This window comes from Anas acuta, chromosome 29 (genome assembly GCF_963932015.1).
Source record: "Anas acuta chromosome 29, bAnaAcu1.1, whole genome shotgun sequence".
Lineage (NCBI taxonomy): Eukaryota > Metazoa > Chordata > Aves > Anseriformes > Anatidae > Anas > Anas acuta.
Genome location: NC_089007.1, coordinates 2,047,329 through 2,070,704, shown reverse-complemented (window position 1 = coordinate 2,070,704; position 23,376 = coordinate 2,047,329). Strand labels below are relative to the sequence as shown.

The 23,376-nt window shown below is 62.2% G+C and overlaps 2 protein-coding genes across 7 annotated transcripts in view; one reads left to right on the top strand and one right to left on the bottom strand.

The window, feature by feature from the left end:
• Positions 1-15,059, top strand: part of LOC137846061 (cyclic AMP-dependent transcription factor ATF-7) — a 63,201-nt gene extending 48,142 nt beyond the window's left edge. For 4 of the 6 annotated variants that reach the window (XM_068663682.1, XM_068663683.1, XM_068663681.1 and 1 more), the window contains 7 exons: positions 156-313; positions 2,543-2,642; positions 3,843-3,956; positions 4,806-4,952; positions 6,135-6,336; positions 7,843-7,951; positions 10,314-15,059. In XM_068663682.1, coding sequence (XP_068519783.1) covers positions 156-313; positions 2,543-2,642; positions 3,843-3,956; positions 4,806-4,952; positions 6,135-6,336; positions 7,843-7,951; positions 10,314-10,689 — 1,206 coding nt within the window. In that variant the 3' untranslated portion in view covers positions 10,690-15,059. The remainder of the gene's footprint in view (positions 1-155; positions 314-2,542; positions 2,643-3,842; positions 3,957-4,805; positions 4,953-6,134; positions 6,337-7,842; positions 7,952-10,313) is intronic. The other 2 variants (XM_068663686.1, XM_068663685.1) reach the window with 1 other exon arrangement.
• A 2,130-nt stretch (positions 15,060-17,189) lies between these two features.
• Positions 17,190-23,117, bottom strand: TARBP2 (TARBP2 subunit of RISC loading complex). Its single transcript, XM_068663556.1, is given in 9 exon segments — positions 17,190-17,802; positions 18,382-18,571; positions 19,407-19,534; positions 19,614-19,731; positions 20,737-20,777; positions 20,780-20,808; positions 20,960-21,043; positions 21,781-21,886; positions 22,900-23,117. Coding segments are annotated over 9 exon segments (1,014 nt in total). The 5' UTR covers positions 23,060-23,117; the 3' UTR covers positions 17,190-17,644.
• Positions 23,118-23,376: the final 259 nt, after the last annotated feature.

Here is a 23,376-nt window from a genome sequence, read left to right as displayed (position 1 = left end):
AGTGTGCCTTTGGGTACGTGGCTCCGCTCCCGTCACACAGAATTCCCCTAATTGCCACTAAATGTCCTGAAAGCCATCAGGGGGTGTCCAGAAGGGTGACGATCAGCCTGACAGCTAACAGCACGACTCCTTTCGTCCCTCACTCCTCTCTTTAGGAGATCACCTCCAAGCCCGTCATCGTCTCTACGCCCACCCCAACCATCGTGCGCCCGGGCTCGCTGCCTCTGCACTTGGGCTACGACCCCCTGCACCCAACGCTGCCGTCCCCCACCTCCGTCATCACCCAGGCTCCCCCTTCCAACAGGCAGCTCGGGTAAGTACGGAGGAGAGAGACCTGCACCGAGGTTTTCCTCCCGCACCGTCAGGCTTCCTGGGCAGTAATTAGGTCCCTAAATAAGTTCCTTGATTGCCGGCCCCGCTGAGGTGCCCCGATTCCCCCTGCTGCGGCTGCTCGGGCATTAGGGTCTCGTTGCACGAGCAGGATGGGGTGGAAGTGCAGAAAGCAGGAACTAATTGTCGTAGCGGAACGAAACGAGGCAGAAGGCACCGCGGGGAGAAATGAAACCCAGTCCCCAAACACGGTGACACCAAGTTGGTGTCTGTGATGGGAACGTGGCCAGCCGGGGGACTCCCGGGTGGCTTCTCCAGCCTGGTGCGGGGCAGAGAGCTCGGTTAGGAAATCGTCTGCTCCTTGAATGGCTTTGGGATTTCCTCAGACAGCCGGGGCTGCTGAAGTGTAACCCCGGCTCCAACCTGCTGGCCTCCTTCGTGGCCAGCTTCTGCCTCGGGAGCTGTTTGTTTCGGCAGATGTAATGAGCTGCTCCTCCCTGCCCCTATAGCCAGCGGGATCGGGGGCTCCAGAGCCCTCGGTGAGGCAGCCCCGGCCCCGCACATGAAGGGAAGGAGCCCGAAGGATGCAGGAAGCCCTTGACAATGAGCCCTCAGGAGACACCTCTTTAGCCCCACTTCCATTCTGTGCTGTCAGGATGCTGCTTTCTTGCCGTGCTCCTGGCCTCTCTCTAATTGCCCTGGGTGGGGGCTGGCTCCTTGCATTAACCGGGCCATTTGTTTTTTTGGGGCTGTCACTTCATATTTTCGTGTGTGTTTTCGCCCTGACCCCGTGGCACCATCAATCCAGGCTTCCTGACGGAAAGTTTTAAATCCTGTCCTGAGGCATTAAGGGGTTAAGTGATTGTCCTGGGGTTCCAAAAAGGCCTTAAACCCCCCCCCCCCCCCCAGGAACCCAGCACAGGCAGAGGCTCGCGGGGCCATTTGGCACCGAGCCCCCCCCTCGCTTGGAGACACGAGAAGATCAGAACTGGGGGGAGCTGGACTTTTAATGGGATTTCGTGTGCCCTTTGCAGCTTGCAGGGCCAGATCCCTCCCGGATTTGAAGCAGGCTCCACGGCGGGGGGGTCAGGCTGCAGCTTTACCGAGGGTCCCTGCATTAGGGCCACGGCAGACGTGGTGGGGTCGCCGGCGTGACAGAGATGGAGGAGAGGCTGTGACCTCCCCGTAACTCGCCTTGTTAGGCCGGGCTTTTCAGAGCAGCCTGGAGGATTTGGGATGCCCAATAGAAATGAATGAGAGCCGAGCGTTCGCGGTCCCAGGGCAGCCTTAAAAATTCCAGCCTGAGTTATTGGCGTGGCCAGCTCCCCGCTCCGAGCCGCCTCTCCCCACCCCGCTACGACTCCGTGCCAGCTTCCTCCGAGGTCGCAGGCAGCCCAGCCTCCTCTGCCCCCTTCCCCGGGCTTGGAGGAGGCAGCAAGGCAGCAGCAAGGCTTTTTTTTTTAATTCCTCTCCCCCCCAGCCACGCTGCCAGCAGCTCTGCTCTCCTCCTGGCTCGGCTCTGCCTCCACTCGGCTCCCCGCGGCGCCGGCGCGAAGCGAGGAGGAGCAGGAGGAGCAGCCCTTCCTGGCAGGGACCCTTTCCTTCCTCTTCCCCAGCAGCCAGAGCCGGAGCAGCTCTGGTTTTTCCTCCCCTTTTCCTAGGGGCAGGCTGGGTCTGGGGGCTCGGTGGGGTTGGCAGCACCCTGGGGTGGAGGCAGGGAGCCGGGCGCCTCGTTGTCAGCGCACGCACAACCATCACCTCTCGCTGCAGAGCGATCTCGAGGAGGTTTTCTCCTGAGCTGTCAGGGTCAGAAGCGTTAACGGGGAGCTCAGCCCTGCCGTGGGAGCCCAGCAGATGTGGCTCAGGGGCTGAGAAGCGAGCAGGAGGCAGGGGCTGCTGCCCAGCCCACCCCTCTGCGTGCTGGAGCGCTTCGGGCTCCCCAGGGAGGGGATGCAGCAGCTTTGGAGAGCCCCAGCCCCAGGCAGCAGCATCTGGATGTGTTTTTCTCTGCCTTCAGGTGGGCAGCACACCTCTGGGCTTTGCCAGCCGTGGGGTTTTGGTTGGCCAAGGACTGAGCAGGAACGGGAGAATCAGCCCAAATTCGCTGACCAGAATTTGTGCTTCTGCCCCTGAGCTCGTGGGGCTGCCGGGGTGGTGTAATGATGAAATAAAAGCTTGAAATAATCCACGAGAGCTCGAATTGTCTCCCCAGGTCGCCCACGGGTTCCCTTCCGCTCGTCGTGCAGCTTCCGAACGGGCAGACCATGCCTGTCCTCCCGGGCCCTCCTGTGCAGATGCCTTCTGTGATATCGGTAAGGGACGCTTCCAGCACAGCTCCGCGAGGCAGAGGAGGGGACGGAGTTTTTCCCCCTGCCAAATACGTGCGGACAGATCCATTTGGCAAAAAATGAAAACGTTTCTCCCCCTCTGTGCAAGATAAGACTTGAAGAGGAGGAGTAGGAGGGGGGGGGCAGCTCTGGCAAGGTGGTAATAACGTGTCGATCACACTAGAGGGCAATAAGTCTGGAAAAAAACAAAGCCGTGCCCAGACAGATGGCTCGTGCCATTGATCCAGGGCTGGGAGCTGTAGGATCCCTGATTAGCTGCCTCCATTTGGAACAGCGTGCCTCGATTGAAACCATTCGAGCTTGCAGGGAACATGTTGGTCTTTGCAGGCCAGGAAAGCCACCCCGGCCCCGCCACCGTGCTAAAGTGCTGTTGGAATATGAGCCTTGCGGGTTGTGCTTTTTTTGCGCACGGAGAATTTGCTGTGGTCCAAAATTCATGAGCAGATTTGCCCGGTGGGTGGCTGCTCGGGCTTCGGAGCGTTTCAGCTCCCTGCCAGGCAGCTCGCGTGAATCCTGCCCGTCCTGCTGGGCACGGCTTTTGGCTTCGGAGTGAGTCATGGCCCAAACCCTCAGCCTCAGGTAACGGCGACGTTGACGTCAAAAGAGGCAGATGCACAGGCAGCTCGGGGGCACGGAAACATCTTCACACCTCCCTGCTCGCTGGGAACAAGGCTTGTGTTTGTAGAGCTTTGCAGCAGCGTACCTGGGCAGCTTGTGAGCGCAAATGCAAACCCTGGTGGTTTTTTTTTAACCCTGCTCAGGAAAAGGGGATGCTTTTACCCCTGGTGTTGCTGCAGTTCTGCAGCAGAGCTGGGCAGAGAAGCAGAGGGGTTCTCCTTCCCTCCCTCTCCATCTGCGCTCGTTTTCTGGTGGGGAAAAACCTTCCAAGGAGGGAAAGGGGGGACGCTTCGTGCCACCCACCCTTCTCCCTGTCCCGAGCGCCGGGCTGGTGTGGCTGGGCAATTCTTCAGCAGCCGGCGTGGCCACCGAAGGGGTGGCTGGTGGCCTTCGGTGACAGCAGAAGTAACGGATGGCAGCAGTTAAGTGCTGAACGTGCGTCAAGCTTTATAAATGGGGAGTTATTACACAGCCACCTCACGGAGCTCGCCACCGAAAGCGGCGCCGCAGCTTTCTCACGCCCGCGTGTTGCTCCCTCCCCGACAGCTGGCTCGGCCCATGGCCATGGTGCCCAACATTCCCGGTATTCCTGGGCCCCCCATCAACAGCAGCGGCTCCATCTCGCCCTCGGGCCTCCCCGTGCACTCGGAAGCCAAAATGGTAAGTGTCCAAAAACACACCGAGGAGGGCGTCACGTCGACGTCCCTCGAACATCTCCAGCTCCTCCAGAAAAAGGTGTCTGGAGGCTTTTTCCCTGTGGCTTTTCTGAAGAGCTGCTGCTTGCCCGAAGCCCCGTGCAGCCGCCGGAGCGCTGCCTCGCACCGAGAGCAGGTGTTGGAAATGCCAGCAGGAATATTAGACTAATCAGCGCTGCGGCTCTGGCAGGCAGAGCAGGCAACACGCTATTGTGGAGACAAACCTCAGCCCCGTCCTAAACGCGGCTGTTTTGTAAAGCTGGCGCTTCCCAGATCCAAGGGAACAGATGGGCTGGAGGTGGGCTCGAAGGACGCAGAGCCAAGAGGAGAGATGCTGCGATCCAAGGATCCCGGTAATGGGTTTTGTGTCGACTCCTTAAAATTTAAAAAAAAAAAATTAAAAAAATTCCCACTGCTGGCTCTTCCACAGCTCGAACTCGGGAGGAAGCAAACCTAAATTTCAGAGCAAAGAGCAACGAAACCCCACGGTTTTGGGTCTGAGACGGGGTGGGGGCATTTGCAGAGCTGCCTCCTAGGGCAGTGCTTGCTCTCCCGTTCCCGGTGCGCCCCACGTTGTCGCTGCTCCCTCCCCGCCCTGCTTTGGGTGTCTCCAGGGTTCACGGGCAGAGCTGGGAGTTTAAAATCTTGCCAGCTGCAGGAGCAATTTTGGGATTCAGGCACCTGCCTGCTCAGGCCTGAGCCGAGCCCTGCAGCCTGCCTTTGGGGCTGGCTCTCATTTGGGATTTGGAGCGGGATAAAACCTTCACGGCACACGGATCACCCCCGCTGATGTCCCGTTTTTCTCCTTCTCCAGAGGCTGAAGGCCAGCTTGACGGCGTCTTCCTCACTCAACGGCAGCAACCTGGTGGTGGGCTCAGCCAGCACGATGGTGACCGCGCGCCCGGAGCAGAGTCAGATCCTTGTCCAGCACCCCGACGCCCCCTCCCCAGCTCAGCCACAGGTCTGCTGCTGCTCAGCCGGCGTGCTGGGGGGTTCTGGGCTTCAGGGAACGAGGAGGAAAACCTGGCTTGCAGAATGGGTTAAAAACCTTGTTTTTTTTTTCACTGCCGCTTCAACACTAATGCTCTCAAACAGCACCAGGCAGAAAACTTCAGCAACGCGTTAATTTGCGTGACAAGGTCTGGAGTTCCGAAAGAATATTTTGCTCTCTTCTCCCCGCTCAATTACTAGGGTTAAATGCTCCCCTCTTAGGCAATCAACTGCACCGGCTCCTGCCAGCTCGCCAAATGCCAGCCTTCCATCAGGATCGCCACCTGCTCTGTCAGTTAGATAGGCTTCCAAAAGTTTAATATCCATATGCTGCCTGACAGCGAGTACCGAAGTGTAACTGCACTCCCCGACGGTGGCGGTGTAATTACAGAGCCCTTGCAGAAGCGCTGCCGAGGCTGTGCCCGCAGGACCCTCTGCCCTCGCCGCCTTTTCCTTTGTTCTCCCGAAATAAAACGGGGGAATTGTGCGGCGCGGCGGAATCTTTTCAGCCACTTGCCTCCGAGAGCTTGTGGAGCTGAAGACGTTCAGGGAAAATTCAACCCAAATGAATTTTTAAAGCAAATTGCCCGCTCGGAACCGAGCCCGAACGGAGACCGTGCGTCAGAGCGGGGCCGTGCGCTCCCAGCCCTGCAGCTGGAAGTCGCCCTCCGCCGGCTGGCGAGCAGGAGCTGGCTGTGCAGGCACCTCCCCAGTCACACCAAGTTCCTTTTCGAGTCTCTGAAGTGAGATGAGGAGGAAGGCTGTGCCTTTTGCTCTGCCCGTGGTCACTGACCGCATCAGCTCCTCGGCGTTGCGGGGAGGAAGCTTCTGCTCTCGGCTGCGTGCCATCAGCATCTCCACGAAGGAGCTTGGCATTTAACTCATTCCCCTGATGTCCACACATTTTTGGGATCTCAGGGAGTTCAGGTGGATTCACACCTTAAGCTTACAGAGTTCAGCTCCCCCCTTGCAGCCGGGGCTGCCCGTGGTCCCCCCGTGGTGTGCGAAAGCAAACCCCTTTGTGCTCCAGCTGCAGGATCCGACCTCTTTACCAAACCTGGTGGAAACAAGCGGGTTACACCGGGCTGTGTTATCCACCAGCCTGCCTCAGAGCTTCCTCTCAGCATCTCTCTCCCCTCGCCCCCATCTCCAGGTTTCCCCTGCCCAGCCCACGCCCAGCACCGGCGGGCGGCGGAGGCGCACGGTGGACGAAGACCCTGACGAGCGCCGGCAGCGGTTCCTGGAGCGCAACCGCGCTGCCGCGTCCCGCTGCAGGCAGAAACGCAAGCTCTGGGTGTCTTCCTTGGAGAAGAAAGCCGAGGAGCTCACGACCCAGAACATCCAGCTGAGCGTGAGTATGTAACCGGGGAGGCTGAGCGCAGCCGCTCGCCAGCCCGGCGGCGCTGGGACGGTGGCTCCGGAGGGGACGTCTTCCCCGTGCCACGGAGCCAAAAGGTGTTTGGATGCTGCTCTCCGGAGCAGGATTGCTGCCTCTGAGCCATTTCACTCCCAGCAGCCAGGGAGGAGCCCTTCAGTGCTCTTTTTTCTCCCCCTGTGCCCCTTTCAAGGGCTCTGCCTCTTCGCCCCGTCAGTGCTGCAGCACGAGGAGCGGTGCCAGCCTCGGGAGGGGAGCTGGAGGCCTCAGGAAGCAGCTGTATTTACAGAGCTGAGGCCTCTCCTGCGCGAGGAAGAGCTCTCTGCTGGCACAGGGGCACCAGAAGCAGCCCCAGTTCCCTTCCCTGCACGTCAGACCCAGCAGAGGGGCGAGGAGAGGGCTTAGCAGCTGCAGCCGGGCTGATTTTTAGGGAGAACTTGGGGTTTTCTGGCTGCACCCCCTGCCTGCCGAGCAGAAATGCAGCAAATCTGCAAACACGGGCAGCTGAACGTAATTTCACTTGCAATTAGCCCCCTTGTTAATGCACTCAGCATTGGCCAAGGATTGGTCTGCAAAAAATGGAACTCGTGTCCACTCGGGGCTTTTTCTTCCCCTGGTTGCTGGTGACTCATGCAGCGGGATTTTTTTCAATAGCACTGATCATGGTATTTTTATTCTCTTCCCAAGATAATTATAGAAACTGTTTCCTTGGGCAACTTGGAAACACAATTGCCTGAGTTTCAGCTGTTTGTCCAAACATTTCAATAGGGGAATAATGTGCTGCACAAAGCTCCTAGGGAAGCGGACCTGTTTTCATGGCACAAAATCAGTCTGAAAGGCTCGGGGACTCAGGAAAAGTTATCTTGGAGTTGCAGAGAGGACTGCAGAGCGGGCTGGGTAACAGTTAACTGCTCTCCTTGGCAGCAGGGAGGCTCTGGGGAGGGAGGGTGGCTCTGTGGTTAGCAAAGCCAGAGCACCAAGCACTGCTGCAGATCGCTGGGGCTCCGGGTGAGTTATTCCCTCTGTGCCACCATCCCTCACCTATAAAACACGGCGTGGTAAGGGTCCAACACCTTCACCTGTGGGACGAAACAGCTCAGGGAGGCGCTGAGGGCTTGGAGGAGCTCTGCTGTTCCCCAGAGCCTGGCATGGCCCCGATGTGGTCGTGTCCAGAGGGACAGGGATGGCCCCAAGCTGCTCAGCATCTGCTCAGCTCTGAGCTATGTCCATCTCTCCCCATCCCCAGCAGCGTGCTGGACTCGAGCTGTTGGCATTACCAAGAGGGCTCGGGCAAAAATGTGCCCAGGGTTTGGTGGTGGACACCTTGAGGGGCTCTCCTGCTGGTCAGCATGAATTCTCGGGCATCTCAAAGCAGTAACAAGCCGTAAGCTTGCAGGGCACCTGAATTATCGTCCTGCTGGTGCTGGAGGCTGCTGGCAGGGCTGTGAGCGATGCAGACCCCCCCGTGCTTGTGTTTCCCTCGCAGAACGAAGTCACGCTACTGAGGAACGAAGTTGCTCAGCTGAAGCAGCTCCTGCTGGCTCACAAGGACTGCCCCGTCACTGCACTACAGAAGAAAACACAGGGCTATCTCGGTGAGTGCTGGCTTCTGCCGGTCCCTGCTGCCCCTGAAGTAGGTCAAACCACCAGAAACCTGCTTAAGGCATTCAGGAAGGGAGCCTTTATCTCAGCCTCTGCTCCATCACCTCCCTGCTCCTCTGCCTCCTGCTCGGAGCATCCGTACCGGGAAGGGTCCTGCTGGGGAGGGAGCTGCAAATCATCATTTTAACCCGAGATCTTGCAGCCCAGGGGTGAAAGCACTGGGGGAGGGAGGCAGTGCATCTCCCTCAGCGTGGAGCATTTGACAGAGACCCACGGCTCCGCTCCTCCCCGGCGCACGGGCCAGCATCTCTGGCAGGCGGCGTGCCCGGCGCTCGAATTCTCTTTGAAGTTACCAAGTCCTGCTGCTCCGCGAGCAAAGCCAGAGTCAGGAAAGGCCAGACTCTAAATGACATCATGGGGCTCTGTATCTCGTGCTCTGCAATTCACATCAAATTGGCTTTGGAAGTTAGAAGGCCTCTTTTTATCTTTTTTTTTTCTTTCATTATTTTTTTTTATGCTGCCTATTTCATTATAATCAACCCCGGAGCTAAACGTTACGTCTGGCTTCGTCGTGCCTCTCCTCTCATCTCTGCAATAACAGCTCCGCGCCGTGGCGTTCGTGCAGAGCCTCTGGAAGATGCTGGAGTCCCCAGGCGTTGCCTGGATAAAGGGGACAAGAGGCAGGGAGAAAAGGGGAAAAAACCCAAAAAAACAAAGATTTCAGGCAGCATCCTCCCTGCTTAAGAGAGAGAGGCGACGGGATTTTTTCCTGTTAACTTCCAAAGTTTACAGTTCCCATTATTATTCCTGGCTGCTCCAATAATAGGAATTCACCACGCAGCTGAATAATAAACACAAAATTCACGCCGCCCTCCCCACGCTCTCCCCCCCCCCCAGCTGCCTTTTTTATTATTGAGATTTGTGACTAAGCAGCTCCTCAAACCGAAATGCCAGATTCCCTCGATGGAATTACAGCTGCCTCATGTACAGTCGGGTTGTTTTATTCGTAATACCTTGTAAATCTCCTTTTGGGGATGCCAAACTAGTATATTGCTCCGCTCGACCTTCTCTCTCACCGCCAAGCCAGTTTTCGGATCTGCTGCGCTGAGCCGCATCCCTCGGTGTGCCAGCAGAGGCCACGCCAAGGTTTCAGGAGGGAAGGGAAAAGGGGAAAGGGGCGCGATATCCACGCACCTGGTGGAAAGCTGAGCCCTTGGCTATGTTTGCCCGTGCCCAGGAAGGCTGCAAACCTCTCCTCTGATTTTCTGGCGTCCTGGGGGTTTTACCCTCTCGACGTGGAAGAAGTATCCCGGCTGCTGCCATTATTCTGCTCTGTTAAAGGAAGGTGACCGCGTCTTCCCCGTAATTCATCTCGCCAAGTGCACAGGAGGGAATTTCCTCCTGACATCTGCAGATAATGAGTGTATCCCCCCAAAGAGGAGAGGTCTGATTGCTCTCGCCTTGGCATTTGATAGGTCACAAATTATCCTCCGCCGTAGGAGCCCTGCCTGGGCGCGGGGGGCTGGTGGTGGGAGAGGATCCAAAATTTCGGAAAGCTCCGAAAGGGGCGCGGGGGAAGGTCTCTGCCTTTGTTTGCCTCCCGTCCCTGCTGCAACGCCCCGGAAGAAATGGAGCAAGCCAACAGTTTGTGACGGCCTCTAATTGATTTTAATGTTCTAGAGCACAATAACGAGCAGGCCAGGTGATTTGTGTAAAAAAACGGGCAAAAAAAACCCTGCTGGAGTGCCTTTGCAGAAGGGTTTCCATTTGCGCGCGGTCCTGAGCGCTCACCCAACAGATGGTGAGGACGCCGAAGGAACCGTTCCGTCTCCGGGCTAAATGGCCTTGAACCAAGCACCACGCCAGGAAACAAGATGTAGGAGAGTTCATTGGTTATAACGAGGGAAGGGATTTATTACCAGGAAGGTTACGCTGGCTCTGCCATCCTCGGGGCGAAGCCGGCACTTTACGCCTTCCTGGCGTGAATATTGGGAGGTTTGGGGGGGGTTCTCCGAGGGCTGGGTCCCGCCGGGTCGTTAGGGCCCCACTAATCAGTTTTATTTCCAGGCCTCACTCGCTTTTGCCAAACAGCTGCTCTGGCTCAGCCTCAAGGGGCGCCCGCTTTGGTGGGGGGAGCCGTGGTTCCTGGAGGGATCGGCCCCTCTATTCCGGGCTGATTTGGCTAAAAAAGGGGAGCATTAAGTAAAACCCAACCAATTTCTGCCCCCCCAGCAGCATCAGCAGCCTCCCATCCCATCACCTCTCCCTTACCACCAGGAGCAGCACTCAGAGCCTCTCTCTAACCACTTTTTTTTTTTTTTTCTCCTTTCCCCCCCCTCCCTTTTCCTCGAGCAGAAAGCCCGAAGGAGAGCTCGGAGCCCACCGGCTCCCCGGCTCCCGTCATCCAGCACAGCTCCGTCACCGCCTCCCCCAACGGGCTCAGCGTCCGCTCGGCGGCCGAAGCCGTGGCCACCTCGGTGCTCACGCAGATGGCGAGCCAAAGGACAGAACTGGCCGTGCCGCTGCAGCCCCACGTCATCATGGCCCCACAGTCGCAGTCTGCCGGCAGATGATGGCGCAGCCCCCGCGCGGGACACGGAGCGAAGCAAAGCGCGGACTCTGCCCGTCCCCGAGTCCCCGAGCGGTGGGGACGGAGATGGATTTTTTTTTTTTTCCTTTATTTTTTTTTTTAAAAAAAAGTGAGTTAAGGGCAGCTATATGGCGCTTCTGACACTGCGTAGCCTGTACAGATCCCGGCCCCGAACCGCTGCCGTGCGCGCCCAACACGTCCCCGCCGGGCGGCTTCGCACCCAGCGCCTTCTCGAAGCCTCCGGCACCGTGCGGAGCCACCCGGACACGCGGAGCCTCCCTTTGAAAGCACCTCGGATGGTTTGCTTTCAGGAATCAGTTCCATTAACACTAAACCTCCGTGCTCGGCGGATCCCCGTGGCGCTCCCACTCGTCCCAGTGCCCCCCCACCCCCACGTTCCCTCGCCCTGCGCTCTCAGCAAAGGAAAACGCAGCTCCTGGGAGGCTGTGACATTTAGCCGTGCTGTCAGTGTATTTTATTTTTAACAGCATGCTGCTTCCAGGCATCTGCTCTCCCCCCTCACCACCACTCTAGCTACCTGAAACATTGCACCTTCGGACGAGGAAGCCTCCTTGAGCTCCGAGGTTAAAGGGATCGAGGTCGCTCTCCTCGCAAGATACGGTGACGCTTTTTGGAGCACGCTGACGTTACCGGAGCCGAACCCCTGCAAACCACCGGTCGCTCGTGCTGCCCCGGGAGGTGTCCCCGGGCCTCCCCCCGGGCAGCAGGGACAGGCACCGGCTGCTCTAGCAGCAGCGGGGCTGCTCTTGCTCTTCCTTACGGTAACGTGGCGCCGACTGCGCCTTCGGGGACCTGCGGGGACCTGCGGGGACCCACGCAGCCGGGAGGTACGCGAACGGAGGAGCTGCCCCAGCTCCGGTGATAATGTGAGCCCCAAAATTCGTCCCTGCTCTCGGCCCCACTGCACGCCTTAGAGAACAAATCCCTCCGGTTCCGAGGATCGTCTCCTTGACACGTAACCTTAAAGAATGGTGGCCTTAAATCCTGGATCGTTGCCTGTTCCGAGGGGAGGGAGCGCACGGCGGCGTTTCTGTTTGCCCGGCCTTTACCTCTCCGTCACGATTGTCTTCTGCTCTTGATGATGGCGCACGAAATGCTTCCGAGCCAGAGCAAATGAAGGATTCGTCCTGCTCCCAGGGCAGCCTAACAGCCGGCCTCGATGTTGGGGCTGTGTGCGCTTCCCAGGGCCCTCGCTGACCCTTGGCAGGTGATGCTCGCGGGCTGGAGTTCGTCTCGTGGAAGCTGGAAGGGGCACTGGGGGTGCTGGGGCTCTTCCAAGAACCCTCCTCAAAGCTCGTCAGCCCTCGGTCTTCCTGGCCTCCCCCTTGGGGGGGGGGGGGGGTCTCTCCCTGCCGGACCCCTTTGCCCCCCTCCTCACCCGAGCTCCCGCCCGCCTCAGGTCGCACTCGCCACTTTTGAGCCAAGTTGGTTTGTCAAAGCGATTCGTCCCTTTGGCTTCCCTGCACTTGGAAGGTCCCCAGGGACAGCAAAACCCAAAGCAAAGCTCCCGGCCCCGTTACGGCCGGGCAGGGCGGGTGATTTTTGGTTTGCCCACGGATGGGCTCTGTCTCCTCCCCTCTCTTTTTCGGCTTCTCCTCGCCCTCTCTCAGCGGTGCCAGCTCCAGCTCCTGGGTTCAGTTTTGGTTTTTGCCATCTCTGCTTTGTCCTGCTCGTCTCGTGCTCCGCTGGCCTCAACCACTGCCCTTCTGCTTCAGACCCCGCAGCAGCCCCCAGCTCCCCCCTTGTTTCCCGAACGCTTTTTCTGCAGGGATTCTGCCCAAAAACGAGTGTCGTGGCTCTCACTGCCCCAACAGGCGATGTTTTTGTGGTGAGATCGAGCTGGGAGCGGGGCCCATGGGGTTTTCAGCAGGGTCCTTGGGGTTTTCAGCGGGTCCCACACCCCCACGGGAAGGGTTGGGGTCAGGGGAAGCAGCCCCTGCGCCGCGCCCCCTCCTGCCAAAACCCGCGCTGGGTTTTGGGCAGCGTTGAGCGAAAGCGTCTCCCTTCGCCCAGGGGTAGCAGGCATGACAAAAATGTCTCGTAATGACAAAAATGTCTTTGTAAAACATTGGCTTCGTCGCCCAGCTGGGTGCGCAGCGCCGTGGAGCTGCTGACTGCGGCTCGCCAGCTCCTCCTAGGCTGCAGCGAGGGCTCAGCGTCCAGGAACGGCACCAGCACAAGTCTTGGAGAGCAGGGAAAGGAGGAATTGAGGCAAGGAGCAGCCGGGGACCTCGCTACGGGATGGTGGGGTTGGCAGGAGGGGGCACAGAGCGTGGTGCTGGGGGGCTGCGAGCCCAGGGCAGCGCTGGTGTTGGGTGCAGCAGCGTCCCCGAACCCCGAATTTTCCCTTTAGGGACTCGGAGTGACCTGGCTCAGACAAAAAGCAGGTGGTGAGGGGAGAGCTGGTGAAATCCCGGCCTCAATGCCATCACCAGACACCCCCGGGTCGCTCAGACCTGGCAGGTGAGGGGGGGGCCCTGCAGATTTTCTCCCTGTGCCTCCCCGCTTTGCTGCCCAGCTCCAGCATCTCCCCACCCCAGCTCCCCTCCGCGCGCAGTGCCTTGAACAGACCCGGAAAGCCATGAAAAAAAAAAAGAAAAGGTTGCAAAGCTCCAGACCTGGGCAGCAATAATCAGGGAACAAGTTTTGGATGAGACCTTAACATTTGTGTTGTTTTTGCTTTTAATTACCAGGGTTGCAGCCGTCCTGAGCCCCTTCAGGTGCGGTACCCTGGGGCTTGTACCCTGCGGAGCTCAGCCGTGCCCAGGGCAGGTCCCGGAGCAGGTTCCAGGTCCTGGTTTGTGACTGTCCCTGGCTGCAGGGAGGGGGACAAAGCTGAATCTTCCCACTGAGCTCCTCAGGAGGAAGGTAGCCCAAAAAATCCGGCGTGATATTTCGCTAAAACATCTCCCCAAAAGGCCCCAAGCAGTGGGGCAAGGCTCTGCGATGGGCGGGCATCCCAAGCCATAAATTTGGGGCACCCCGGAGAGGTTCATCACTTTTTAGGGCTGCAAAAGGTGCCCGGCAGAGCTGAACGTCACGAACCGGTCACATTTCCAGCATGAGGGTCAGGGTTGGCTGTAGGGTTTTTTTTAAGAGTTGTGGGTGTGTTTTTTTTAAGCGATGACCATTTTTAGGGTCTTTGGAGAAACGGGTACGCGGAGAGCAAGTTTTCCCCCGTGCTTTTCCAGCACCTCTGTGCTGATGGAGCGGCTGCGTGAGGACGCCTTGGGCTGCCTAATTAATTAATTAAAACCTGGCTGCCAAAAAGCAGGGGGCAGCGTGGTTTTGTAACCCGGAGCCAAGCAGCCTGCCGAGCCGAACCGCTGCTGGGCTCAGCCCCTTTGTAACCGCATCACTTGGAGGCGCTTTGTTCCCTGGGGTAGCGTGACAGTAGCTGGAGGGGATGTGCAGGGGTTTTGGGGGGATTTGGGGGATTTTTCGGCTGGGAGGACGGACTTTGTGGCAAGTCTTTGGTGACAGGGGGTCCCCCCATGTGGACAGGCAAGGGAAGAGCTGGCGTCTCCTCACCCTCCTGGTTCAGCTCTTGCACAGAGACAGATTCAGGTGGGGGTGAGAACCCAAATTTTGCTCCAGGACCGGCAGCCCCCCCCCCCCCAAGCGCGTGCACCTTCCCCTGCCACCCGGCCGTGGTGCCTTAAAAAAAAAAAACAAAAAAACAGCTTCGTGCCCCTTCAGTCTCACGCATTGCCCCCAACCCCAGCTTTGCAGCAGCGTTTTTGGACCCCCCCCCGGGATCTCCAGCCCCCACCTGGTGATGGGGTGGGGGGAGCCGGGGGGACTCGGGGCCTTTTTCCTCCCAAATCCCCCCCCCGTGTCTTCCTGCTTAGGGCCGGAGCCGAGGGCTCAGACGGGAATTTGGTTGGTTTTGGCCCCGTTTGTTTGTTTTCCCCAAAAAATTTCGTGCACGCGGGGGCGGTGGCGACACCGCAGCCCCCAGCCCCGTGCCGGGAGGTGCCCGCGGGACCCGTCCCCACCCTGAGCTGCTTCGCAGGGCGAGCGCTGACGATCACGAACGGAAAAAGCCAAGAAAAAGGAAAACACCCCCCTGCCCCCCCCCCCCCAAAAAAAAAAAAAAGCGTACCCCGAGGGTGTAGTATCTATAAAGAAATGCATATCTACGAGTATATACAGACCTATATAGACATATAGCAACGTCCTGAACGGATGCGCAGCTCCTTATGCAACGAAATGGTTCCCCCCCCCCCCAAATAGCCCCCCCATGGCCCCCCCCAGGGACGCCCCCACAGGGGCTCCTGTGAGCGGGTCCTCACAGCCCCCCGCGGGGACCCAGGGACCGGGGTAGGGGGAGGTGGGGGGGGTGGGGGGTGGCCGGGAGGGGGGGGGGGGGGACACGGTGGGGGGGGGGGGACACGTTCCCCGCCCCCCCCCCGTCGGCCGCCTCGTACCAAACATGTAATGTGCCTTCTATTTATGCTGCAGATATAACATTAAAATATTACCGAGGAGATGGTGGCTGCCGCCCCCTGCTTGGGGACAACCGCGGTGTCACCCTCGGGGGGGGGGACACGGGGCGGGGGGGGTGAGGGGACGGGACACCCCCTTGGGCATCACCTGCAAGGGGAGGGGGACACTTGGGGATGGCACTTGGCTGTCACAGCTGCCTGATGGGGGGGGGGGACGGGGGGGACACTGCTTGGATGGCAGCTGGGTGCCACCATCGGGCCCCCCCCCCCACGTGGGGACCCCCCCCCTCGATGGGTTGGGGTCCAGCGGTGTCACCGTCCCACCCCGGTGGCACTTTTTGGGTGACTTCGGGGACAGCCCTCGGGTGGGTGCCACCTCCGTGGGAGGGTGTGGGGGGGGGTGAGCAACCGCTCTGCCCCCTCCCCTACCCCCCAAAAAGGGAATTTTTGGGGCGAATTCAGCCGGATCGGGGCCGGGGGGGGGGCAGCGCAGCCGGGACCGCCCCGTCGGGGCTGCAGGAGCGCGGCGGGGCCACGGGATGGCGGCAGAGAGCGGCGAGGGGGGGGGCCGGGGGGGGGCCGGGGTCGGGGTCGGGGGGGTCCGAGAGGGACCCGGGGCAGCTCCGGGACCGGGGGGGGGGCGGCGGCTGGGGCCGGGGACCGAGGGCTGGGGGCCGCCGCTTCCCCTGTCCCCCCCCCCTCAAAGCCCGTCCCGTCGCAGCCCGTCCCCGGCGGCGGCGGCTGTCGCGGCTGGTAAATGACTTTAATTAGCGGCGGGGCCGGGATTGATCCCCGCCATCCAACCCCCCCCCCCCCCCCCCCCCCCCCCCCAAGGTCCCCCGGGACCCCCCCGGGCCGTCCTCGAGCCCCGGTCCCGCTATAAGAAGCGGCGAAGCGGGGTGGGGTGGGGGGCGCAGCGGCGATGGCAGCGCGCTTGGAGGCGGCTCTGCTGCTGCTGCTGCTGCTGGGGGGGGTCCTGCCCCCCACCCGCTCCTGTCCCGGGACCCCCGGGGCCGGTGCCGGTGGCGGTGGCGGTGCCAGCCCCGAGCCCCCCCCGGAGACCCCCGGCCCCGCCGCGCTGGGGGCGCTGCTCCGCTCCCTGCAGCGCCCCGGCCGCAGCCCGGCCCCGCTCCTGCAGCCCCCCAGGTGAGATGGGGGGGTCCCGGGGGGGGGGGTCTGGGGTTGGGGGACACCGGGGGGCACCGGGGGGACACTGGGGGGTGGGGGTAGGAGCGGGACGAGGGGTCCCGGTGGTGTCCGTCTGTCCGTCCATGTGCTGTGTCTGTCCCCGTCGGTGCCCCCCCCCGTGTGTGTCCCCATCGGTCCCTCAGGTTGTTCCCTGTCTGTCTGTCCAGCCCCATGTCCGTCTGTCCCTGCCTGCCCTCCTGGCCCCGTCCCTGGTATGGAGTTTGTCCCCTCCCGTCTGTCTGTCCCCTTCATCTGTCCGTCCCCATCCCCTTCCATCTGTCCCCTCCCGTCCGTCCGTCCCGTACATTGTCCCTGTCCCCTCCCGTCTGTCCCCTTCCCCTCCGTCCCCTTCCGTCCATCCATCCCCATCCCCTTTCGTCCGTCTGTCCCTGTCCCCTTCTGTCTGTCCCCTTCCGTCTCTCCATCCCCATCCTCTTCTGTCCGTCTGTCCCTCCCTGTCCCCATCCCTCTCCTTTTGTCCCTCTGTCCCCAGCCACCCTCCCCTGTCACCATCTGTACCTGTGCCACCCCGTCCGTCTGTCCGTGTCCCTGTCCGTCTGTCCCCCTGTCCGTCCGTCCGTCCCCCCGGCGGGTACCAGCGGCTGCTCCCTCCCCTCCCGTCCAGGTTTCCCCGGGGGCCGGGGGCCCTGGCCCGGCTCAGCCCCCGCAGCTGGGACCCTCCGACAGCCCCGTTCTGGACCATGGCGACCCCGCAGCGCTTCGGCCGCCGCCGCTGAGCATCCGTCCGTCCGTCCGTCCGTCCGTCTGTCCATCCATCTATCCATCCGTCCATCCATCCATCCATGGGGCTGTGCCAGCGCCGCCGCCCCGTTCCTGTCGCTCCGTGCCCCCCCTCAATAAACCAGCGCCACTCAGCCCCCACCGCTCGCCCTGGTGTCGCCCCAGAGCCCCCCCCTGTAATTATGTCCCCCCCCCCCAAATCCATCCCGCGGCCCCCTCCCCAAGAAGACGCCGAGGCGGGGCGGTTACAAACCCCCCAGCTTTATTCCTGGGGGCTGGCTGCTGCCCAGGGACCCGCCTCGCCCGCAGGGAGGGGGGGGCAAGTTTGTTGTTTTTTTTGGGGGGGGGGTTCCCCCCCCCGGCCCTGAGGTCCGTCTGGGGCCTTAGTGTGTCTGTCCGTGCGTCTGTCCGTGCGTCCCAGAGTCCGTCCGGGTGCCCACGGGGGGCGTCCGTGGGTCCGGGTGTCCGTCTGGGTGTCCGTGGGTGGGGCTGGGCGCCCACCGGGGTGTCCGTCGGCGGGGGGGCGTCCAGGTTTTCTCCTGGGGGGGGGGGGAGTGGGGCTCCCCCTGGAGCTCCCCGGCTCCGCCTGCGTCTCCCCGTTGGCTCCGGGTGTCCGTGGGTCCGGCCGGGCGTCCGTGGGTCCGGCTGAGGGTGGCGGGGGGGGCACCGAGGGAAGGGTGGGAGGCCGGGGGGGGGTCTCACTTGCCCCCCGCCATGATGCGCAGGTACTGCAGGGCGTTGCGGGCCGCCTGCGAGCGGGCGCCGTCGCGGGAGGGGGCGGCGCCGTGGCACACGGTGGCCGGCTGCGTCGACAGCTCCACCAGGCACTGGTGCAGCCCGCTGAGGCTCAGCGCGTCTGGGGGGGGGACAAAGGGGGATAAAAGGGGGACAAGGGGGGACAAGGGGGACACGGGGGGATAAAGGGGGACAAAGGGGGGCATGGGGGGGCACAGGGGGGCACGGGGGACAAAGGGGGCACGGGGGAACAAAGGGGGACACAGGGGGATAAAGGGGGACAAAGGGGGACACAGGGGACATGGGGGGACACGGGGGCACAGGGGGATAAAGGGGACAAAGGGGGACACGGGGGGCACAGGGGGGCACGGGGGGACAAAGGGGACACAGGGGGGACAAAGGGGGACACAGGGGGATAAAGGGGGACACGGGGGGGACGAAGGGGGACAAGAGGGGACACAGAGGACACAGGGGAGCAAAGGGGTACACGGGGGGACACGGGGGGACACGGGGGGGTAAAGGGGGACACAGGGGGACACAAAGGGAACACAAAGGGGACACAGGGGACAAAGGTGACACGGGGGGTCACAGGGGGACACCGTCAGCCCCTCCCGCAGCACCCGCAGCACCCCAAAGCCTTGGCTGGGGCACCCACGGGTGGCAGGAGGGGGGGGGGGGCACGGTGGGGGGGGGGTCTCACCGATGTCGAGGTAGCTGATGGCGAAGCTCTGCTCCTCGGAGAGCTCCTGGAGGAGGGCGCAGGCGCCGGCACCCATGGGTGCCAGGGGGTGGCTGCGCAGCTGCAGGATTTTCTCTCCCGCCGAGTTGCGCAGCGAGTCCCAGGTGCAGCCGGCGGCGCGGCCCCGCAGCCCCTCCAGCCGGGGGCCAGCCTGCGGGGACAAATTTGGGGTGGTGGGGGGGATCAGGGGATCAGGGGACGCAGGGACCCCCCCCCACGTGGGGATGTACGTGGCGTGGGGAGGGGTCCCTAAATGTGGGGATGCTTTTGGGGCACCTTGGGATCCGCGTATGGGGGCTTGCCAGGGATATGGGGGCTGTCGGGACCCCCAGGCAGGGCCCCCCCACATGGGGATATTGGGGTTTGGGTTCTGTGCCCCCCTCAGGGTGTCCTGGGGGGGTTCCATGCCCCCCCCGGGGTGTTCACACCCCCCCCATGTCCCCATTAACCCCTTAGGGTGTCCAGCCCCCCCCCTCATGTCCCCATTAACCCCTCAGGGTGTCTACACCCCCCATGACCCTATTAACCCCTTGGGGTGTCCTGGGGGGGTCCCGTGCCCCCCTTGGAGTGTCCACACCCCTCCCATGTCCCCATTATCCCCTTGGGGTGTCCATATTCCCCCCCCATGTCCCCATTAACCCCTTGGGGTGTCCACACTCCCCCCCCATGACCCCATTAACCCTTTATGGTGTCCTGGGGGGTTTCCATGCCCCCCTTGGAGTGTCCACACCCCCCCAATATCCCCATTAACCCCTTGGGGTGTCCATATTCCCCCCCCATGACCCCATTAACCCCTCGGGGTGTCTTGGGGGGGTCCCGTGCCCCCCTTGGAGTGTCCACACACCCCCCATGTCCCCATTAACCCCTTGGGTGTCCTTTTTCCCCCCCCCCATGACCCCATTAACCCCTTGGGGTATCCATGCTCCCCCCCCACGACCCCATTAACCCCTCAGGATGTCCCCGGGGGGGGGTCCCGCGCCCCCTACCATGCAGAACTGATCCTCCTCCACCTCGGCCTCGCTGCCCTCCCGCGGCTCCATGGGCACGTTGTGGATCCTCACCAGCATCTTGGCGGCCGCGTTGCGCTTCGCCAGCTTCTTGGAGGTGCCGCTGCCTGCGGGGGGGTGTGGGGGGGTCACACCGTGAGCCTGGACCCCCCCCAGGCCTTGTGGGCCCCCCCCCCGACCCCGTACCGATCTCCACGAAGCGCTCGACCCGGCAGGTCATGGTGAACTCCTTGCGGTGCGCCGGCCCCGACTCCTGCGTCACCGTGTACTCGGGCAGGCGCCAGCCCTTCTGCACCACCAGCTCCTGGGGGGGGGACACGGGGGGGGCACGGGGAAAGGGTTAGGGTTGGGTACAGGCACGGGTGAACCCCAAAACGGGGAGAAATTGACCCAAAAAAGGGGCTGCGGTCTCGAAAATGGGTGAGGGTGCGGCCGAAATGGGGGCAGATGGGGTGGAAATGGGCACGGGGGGCACCAGGGGAGGGACGGTGAGGCCCAGGGGGTCACACGCACCGAAATGGAATGGTCAGCACAAAAAGGGGCGCCCCCCAACCCCAAAGTGGCCCCAAAGAAGGATGGCTGGCCCCAGATCTGCTCCTCACACCCAGATGGACGTGGTGGCTCACCAAAATGGGGATAACTGGTCCCAAAATGGGGGTAACCGGTCCCCAAAATGGGGGTACCTGGTCCCAAAATGGGGACAACCAGTTCCAAAATGGGGATAAACAGTCCCAAATGGGGATAACTGGTCCCCAAAACAGGGATAAATGGTCCCAAAATGGGAATAACCGGTCCCAAATGGGGATAAACAGTCCCAAATGGGGATAACCGGTCTCAAAGTGGGGGTAACCGGTCCCAAATTGGGGATAACTGGTCCCAAAATGAGGGTAACTGGTCCCAAAATGGGGATAACCAGTCCCAAAACGGGGAAAACCTGTCCCAAAGTGGGGGTAACCGGTCCCAAATGGGGATTGCTGGTCACCAAATGGGGATAACCGGTCCCAAAGTGGGGGTAATTGGTCCGAAATGGGAAAACCAGTCCCAAAATGGGGAAAACCAGTCCCAAATGGGGATAACTGGTCCCCAAATAGGGGCAGCAAACCTCCAACGGGCCAAATCCCAGCCCCAAATGAGCCCCCCCCCCCCAAATATCCACAGTCACATCCTAACTAGGACCACCCCCCCAAAACGGGGACACCCAGCCCCAAAAGGAGCCCCCCCACCACCCTGAAACAGCCCCCAGCAGGGCTGGCAGCCCCCAAAAAGCCCCCCCCGACCCAAAATTCCCCCCCCACCCCGCAGCACCCACCTGCAGAGCCCCCACGGGGTTACACTCGGACTGGGGGGGGGCACGGGCGCCTTCGCCTCCAGGGGGGTGCCCCTATGAGGGGCAGAAGGGTATGGGGTCAGGGGGGGGGCAGTCCTGAACCGCCCCCCCCAAACCACTCACCCCCAGTTTGGGGGGGCTGGGGAAGGGCCTGGGGGTGCAGGGGGATGTGGGGGGGGGCTCTGGGTGCCCCCCGTCCCCTCACCTGGGTGAAGGGGGGGGCACGGCGGGGGTCGGGGGGGCGGCGGCGGGGCCGGGCTCCACGGGGGGGTCTGGGGGGAAAGGAGAGCTTGGGAACAGAAGGCGACACGTTAACGGCCGAGCCGGCCCCCCCAAAACCCCCCCCGGGTACCCCAAATCCCCCCCAGGCACCCCAAAACTTACCCAGGGACTCCAAAACCTACCCAAGGACCCTCACAACCCCCCCCAGCAACCCCATGGACCCCCAAACCCCACAGGGGCACTTACAACCCCCCTCCAGGCACCCCCAACCCCCCCCCAGACACCCCAAAACCCCCCCAAGGACCCTAAAACCCATCCAGACACCCCCAAACTCCCTTCAGATGCCCCCAACCTCCCCCCAGAAACCCCAAAACCTTCCCAGTGCCCCCAAACCCAGCGGGTCCCGGTGCCCAGCACCCCTAAACCCCCTCCAGCACCCCCAAAACCCCTCTTGGGCACCCCAACACCCCCCCAAAGCCCCCCAACCCCCCCCCAAGACCCTTTTTGGACACCCCAAATCCCCTCCCCACTTGCTCAGAACCCCTTGGGCACCCCAAACCCCCCCAAACCCCTCTCCAACCCCTTCCTGGACAACCCCAAATCCCCTCCCCATTAGCCCAGCACCCCCAAACCCTCCCCCAAACCCCCCCCAGCCCCTTCCTGGACACCCCCAAGCCCCCGAAGCCCCCCCAAAAACCCCCCAGCCCCTTCCTGAACACCCCAAATCCCCTCCCCATTTACCCAGCACCCCCAAACCCCACACCCCGACCCCCCTCCAGCCTTTTGGGGTGCCCCCCCCCCAACCTGGGCTCCTCGGGGGCACCGGGCTCCAGCATGTCCCCCCCCTTGAGCAGCTTTAGGGCCACCTCGGCCGCTTTGTGCTTCGCCGCCTTCTTGCTGGGTCCCTGCCCTATAGGGAGGGGGACACGGGGGGGGGGGGTGGGCTCATTTTTGGGGCCCCCCTAAACCCTCTCGAACCCCAGCTATGGGGTGGGGCAGCGGGGGAGCCCCGGAAACCCAGGGGAAATGGGATGAGGGGGCCCTAAATTGAGTATGGGGGAAGGGAAGGGTGCTGTGGGGTGCTGTGGGGTGATGTGGGGAGTTGTGGGGTGCTGTTGGGTGCTATGGGGTGCTGGGGGTGCCATGGGGCTCTGTGGGGTGCCATAGGGTGCTGCAGGGTGCTGTGGGGTGCCATGGGGTGCTGGGGGACTCCATGGGGTGCTGTGGGGCTCTGTGGGGTAACATGGGGAGTTTATGGGGTGCTGTGGGGAGTTGTGGGGTGCTGTGGGGTGCTATGGGGTGCCGTGGGATGCCAGGGGGCACTGTGGGGCTCCATGGGGTGCTGTGGAGCACCATGGAACACCATGGAGTGCTGTGGGGCTCTGTGGGGTTCTAAGGGGTGCCATGAGGTTCTGTGGGGCTTTATAGGGTGCTGTGGGGTTCTATGGGGTGTCATGAGGTTCTGTGGGGTCTGTGGTGTGCTGTGGGGTTCCGTGGGGCTTTGTGGGGTTCCATGGGGCTCTATGGGGTACCATGAGGTTCTGTGGGGTTCCGTGGGGTTCTGTGGGGCTCTATGGGGTTTTGTGGAGTTCTGTGGGGCTCTGTGGGGTTCCATGGGGCTCTGTGGGGTTCCATGGGGTTCTGTGGGGCTTTATGGGGTGTCATGAGGTTCTGTGGGGCTCTGTGGGGCGCCACAGGGCTTTGTGGGGTTCTGTGGGGTTCCGTGGGGTTCTGTGGGACTCTATGGGGCTCTGTGGGGTTCCGTGGGGCTCTGCGGGGCTCTGTGAGGCTCTGTGGGGTGCCATGAGGTTCTGTGGGGCTCTGTGGGGTCCTGTGAAGCTCTGTGGGGTGCCATGAGGTTCTGTAGGGCTCTGTGGGGCTCTGTGGGGCTCTGTGGGGTTCCGTGGGGCCGTGGCCACCCACCGGTGCAGCTGACGTCCCCGACGGTGACGCGGAAGGTGAAGTTGGGCTGGTGGGCCTGGCCCTCGGCCTTCAGCAGGTCGTAGCCCGGGGTGCGCCCTATGCGCGTGCCATACTCCTGCAGCAGGCTGATGGGCGTCTTCCCGGGGCTGGACGCCAGCATCTGCTCCAGGCTGGGGACAGGGCTGCCACCACGCCCGGCAGTCAGGGGACACCGGGCGGGGAGGGGACGGGCGGGCATGGGGAGGGGGGTGGGGGGGCGTGGGGAGGGGGTTTGGGGACACGGGGAGGGGATGGGGGGACAGGGGAGGGAATGGGGGGACAGGGGAGGGGGTTTGGGGGGCGTGGGGAGGGGGTTTGGGGACATGGGGAGGGGGTGGCAGCGCTTGGGGACATGGGGATGGGGCCTTGGGGACATGGGGACAAGGCTGGTGTGATGGGAAGGGGGGAAGGGGACACAGGGAGGGGGGTGGGGGGACA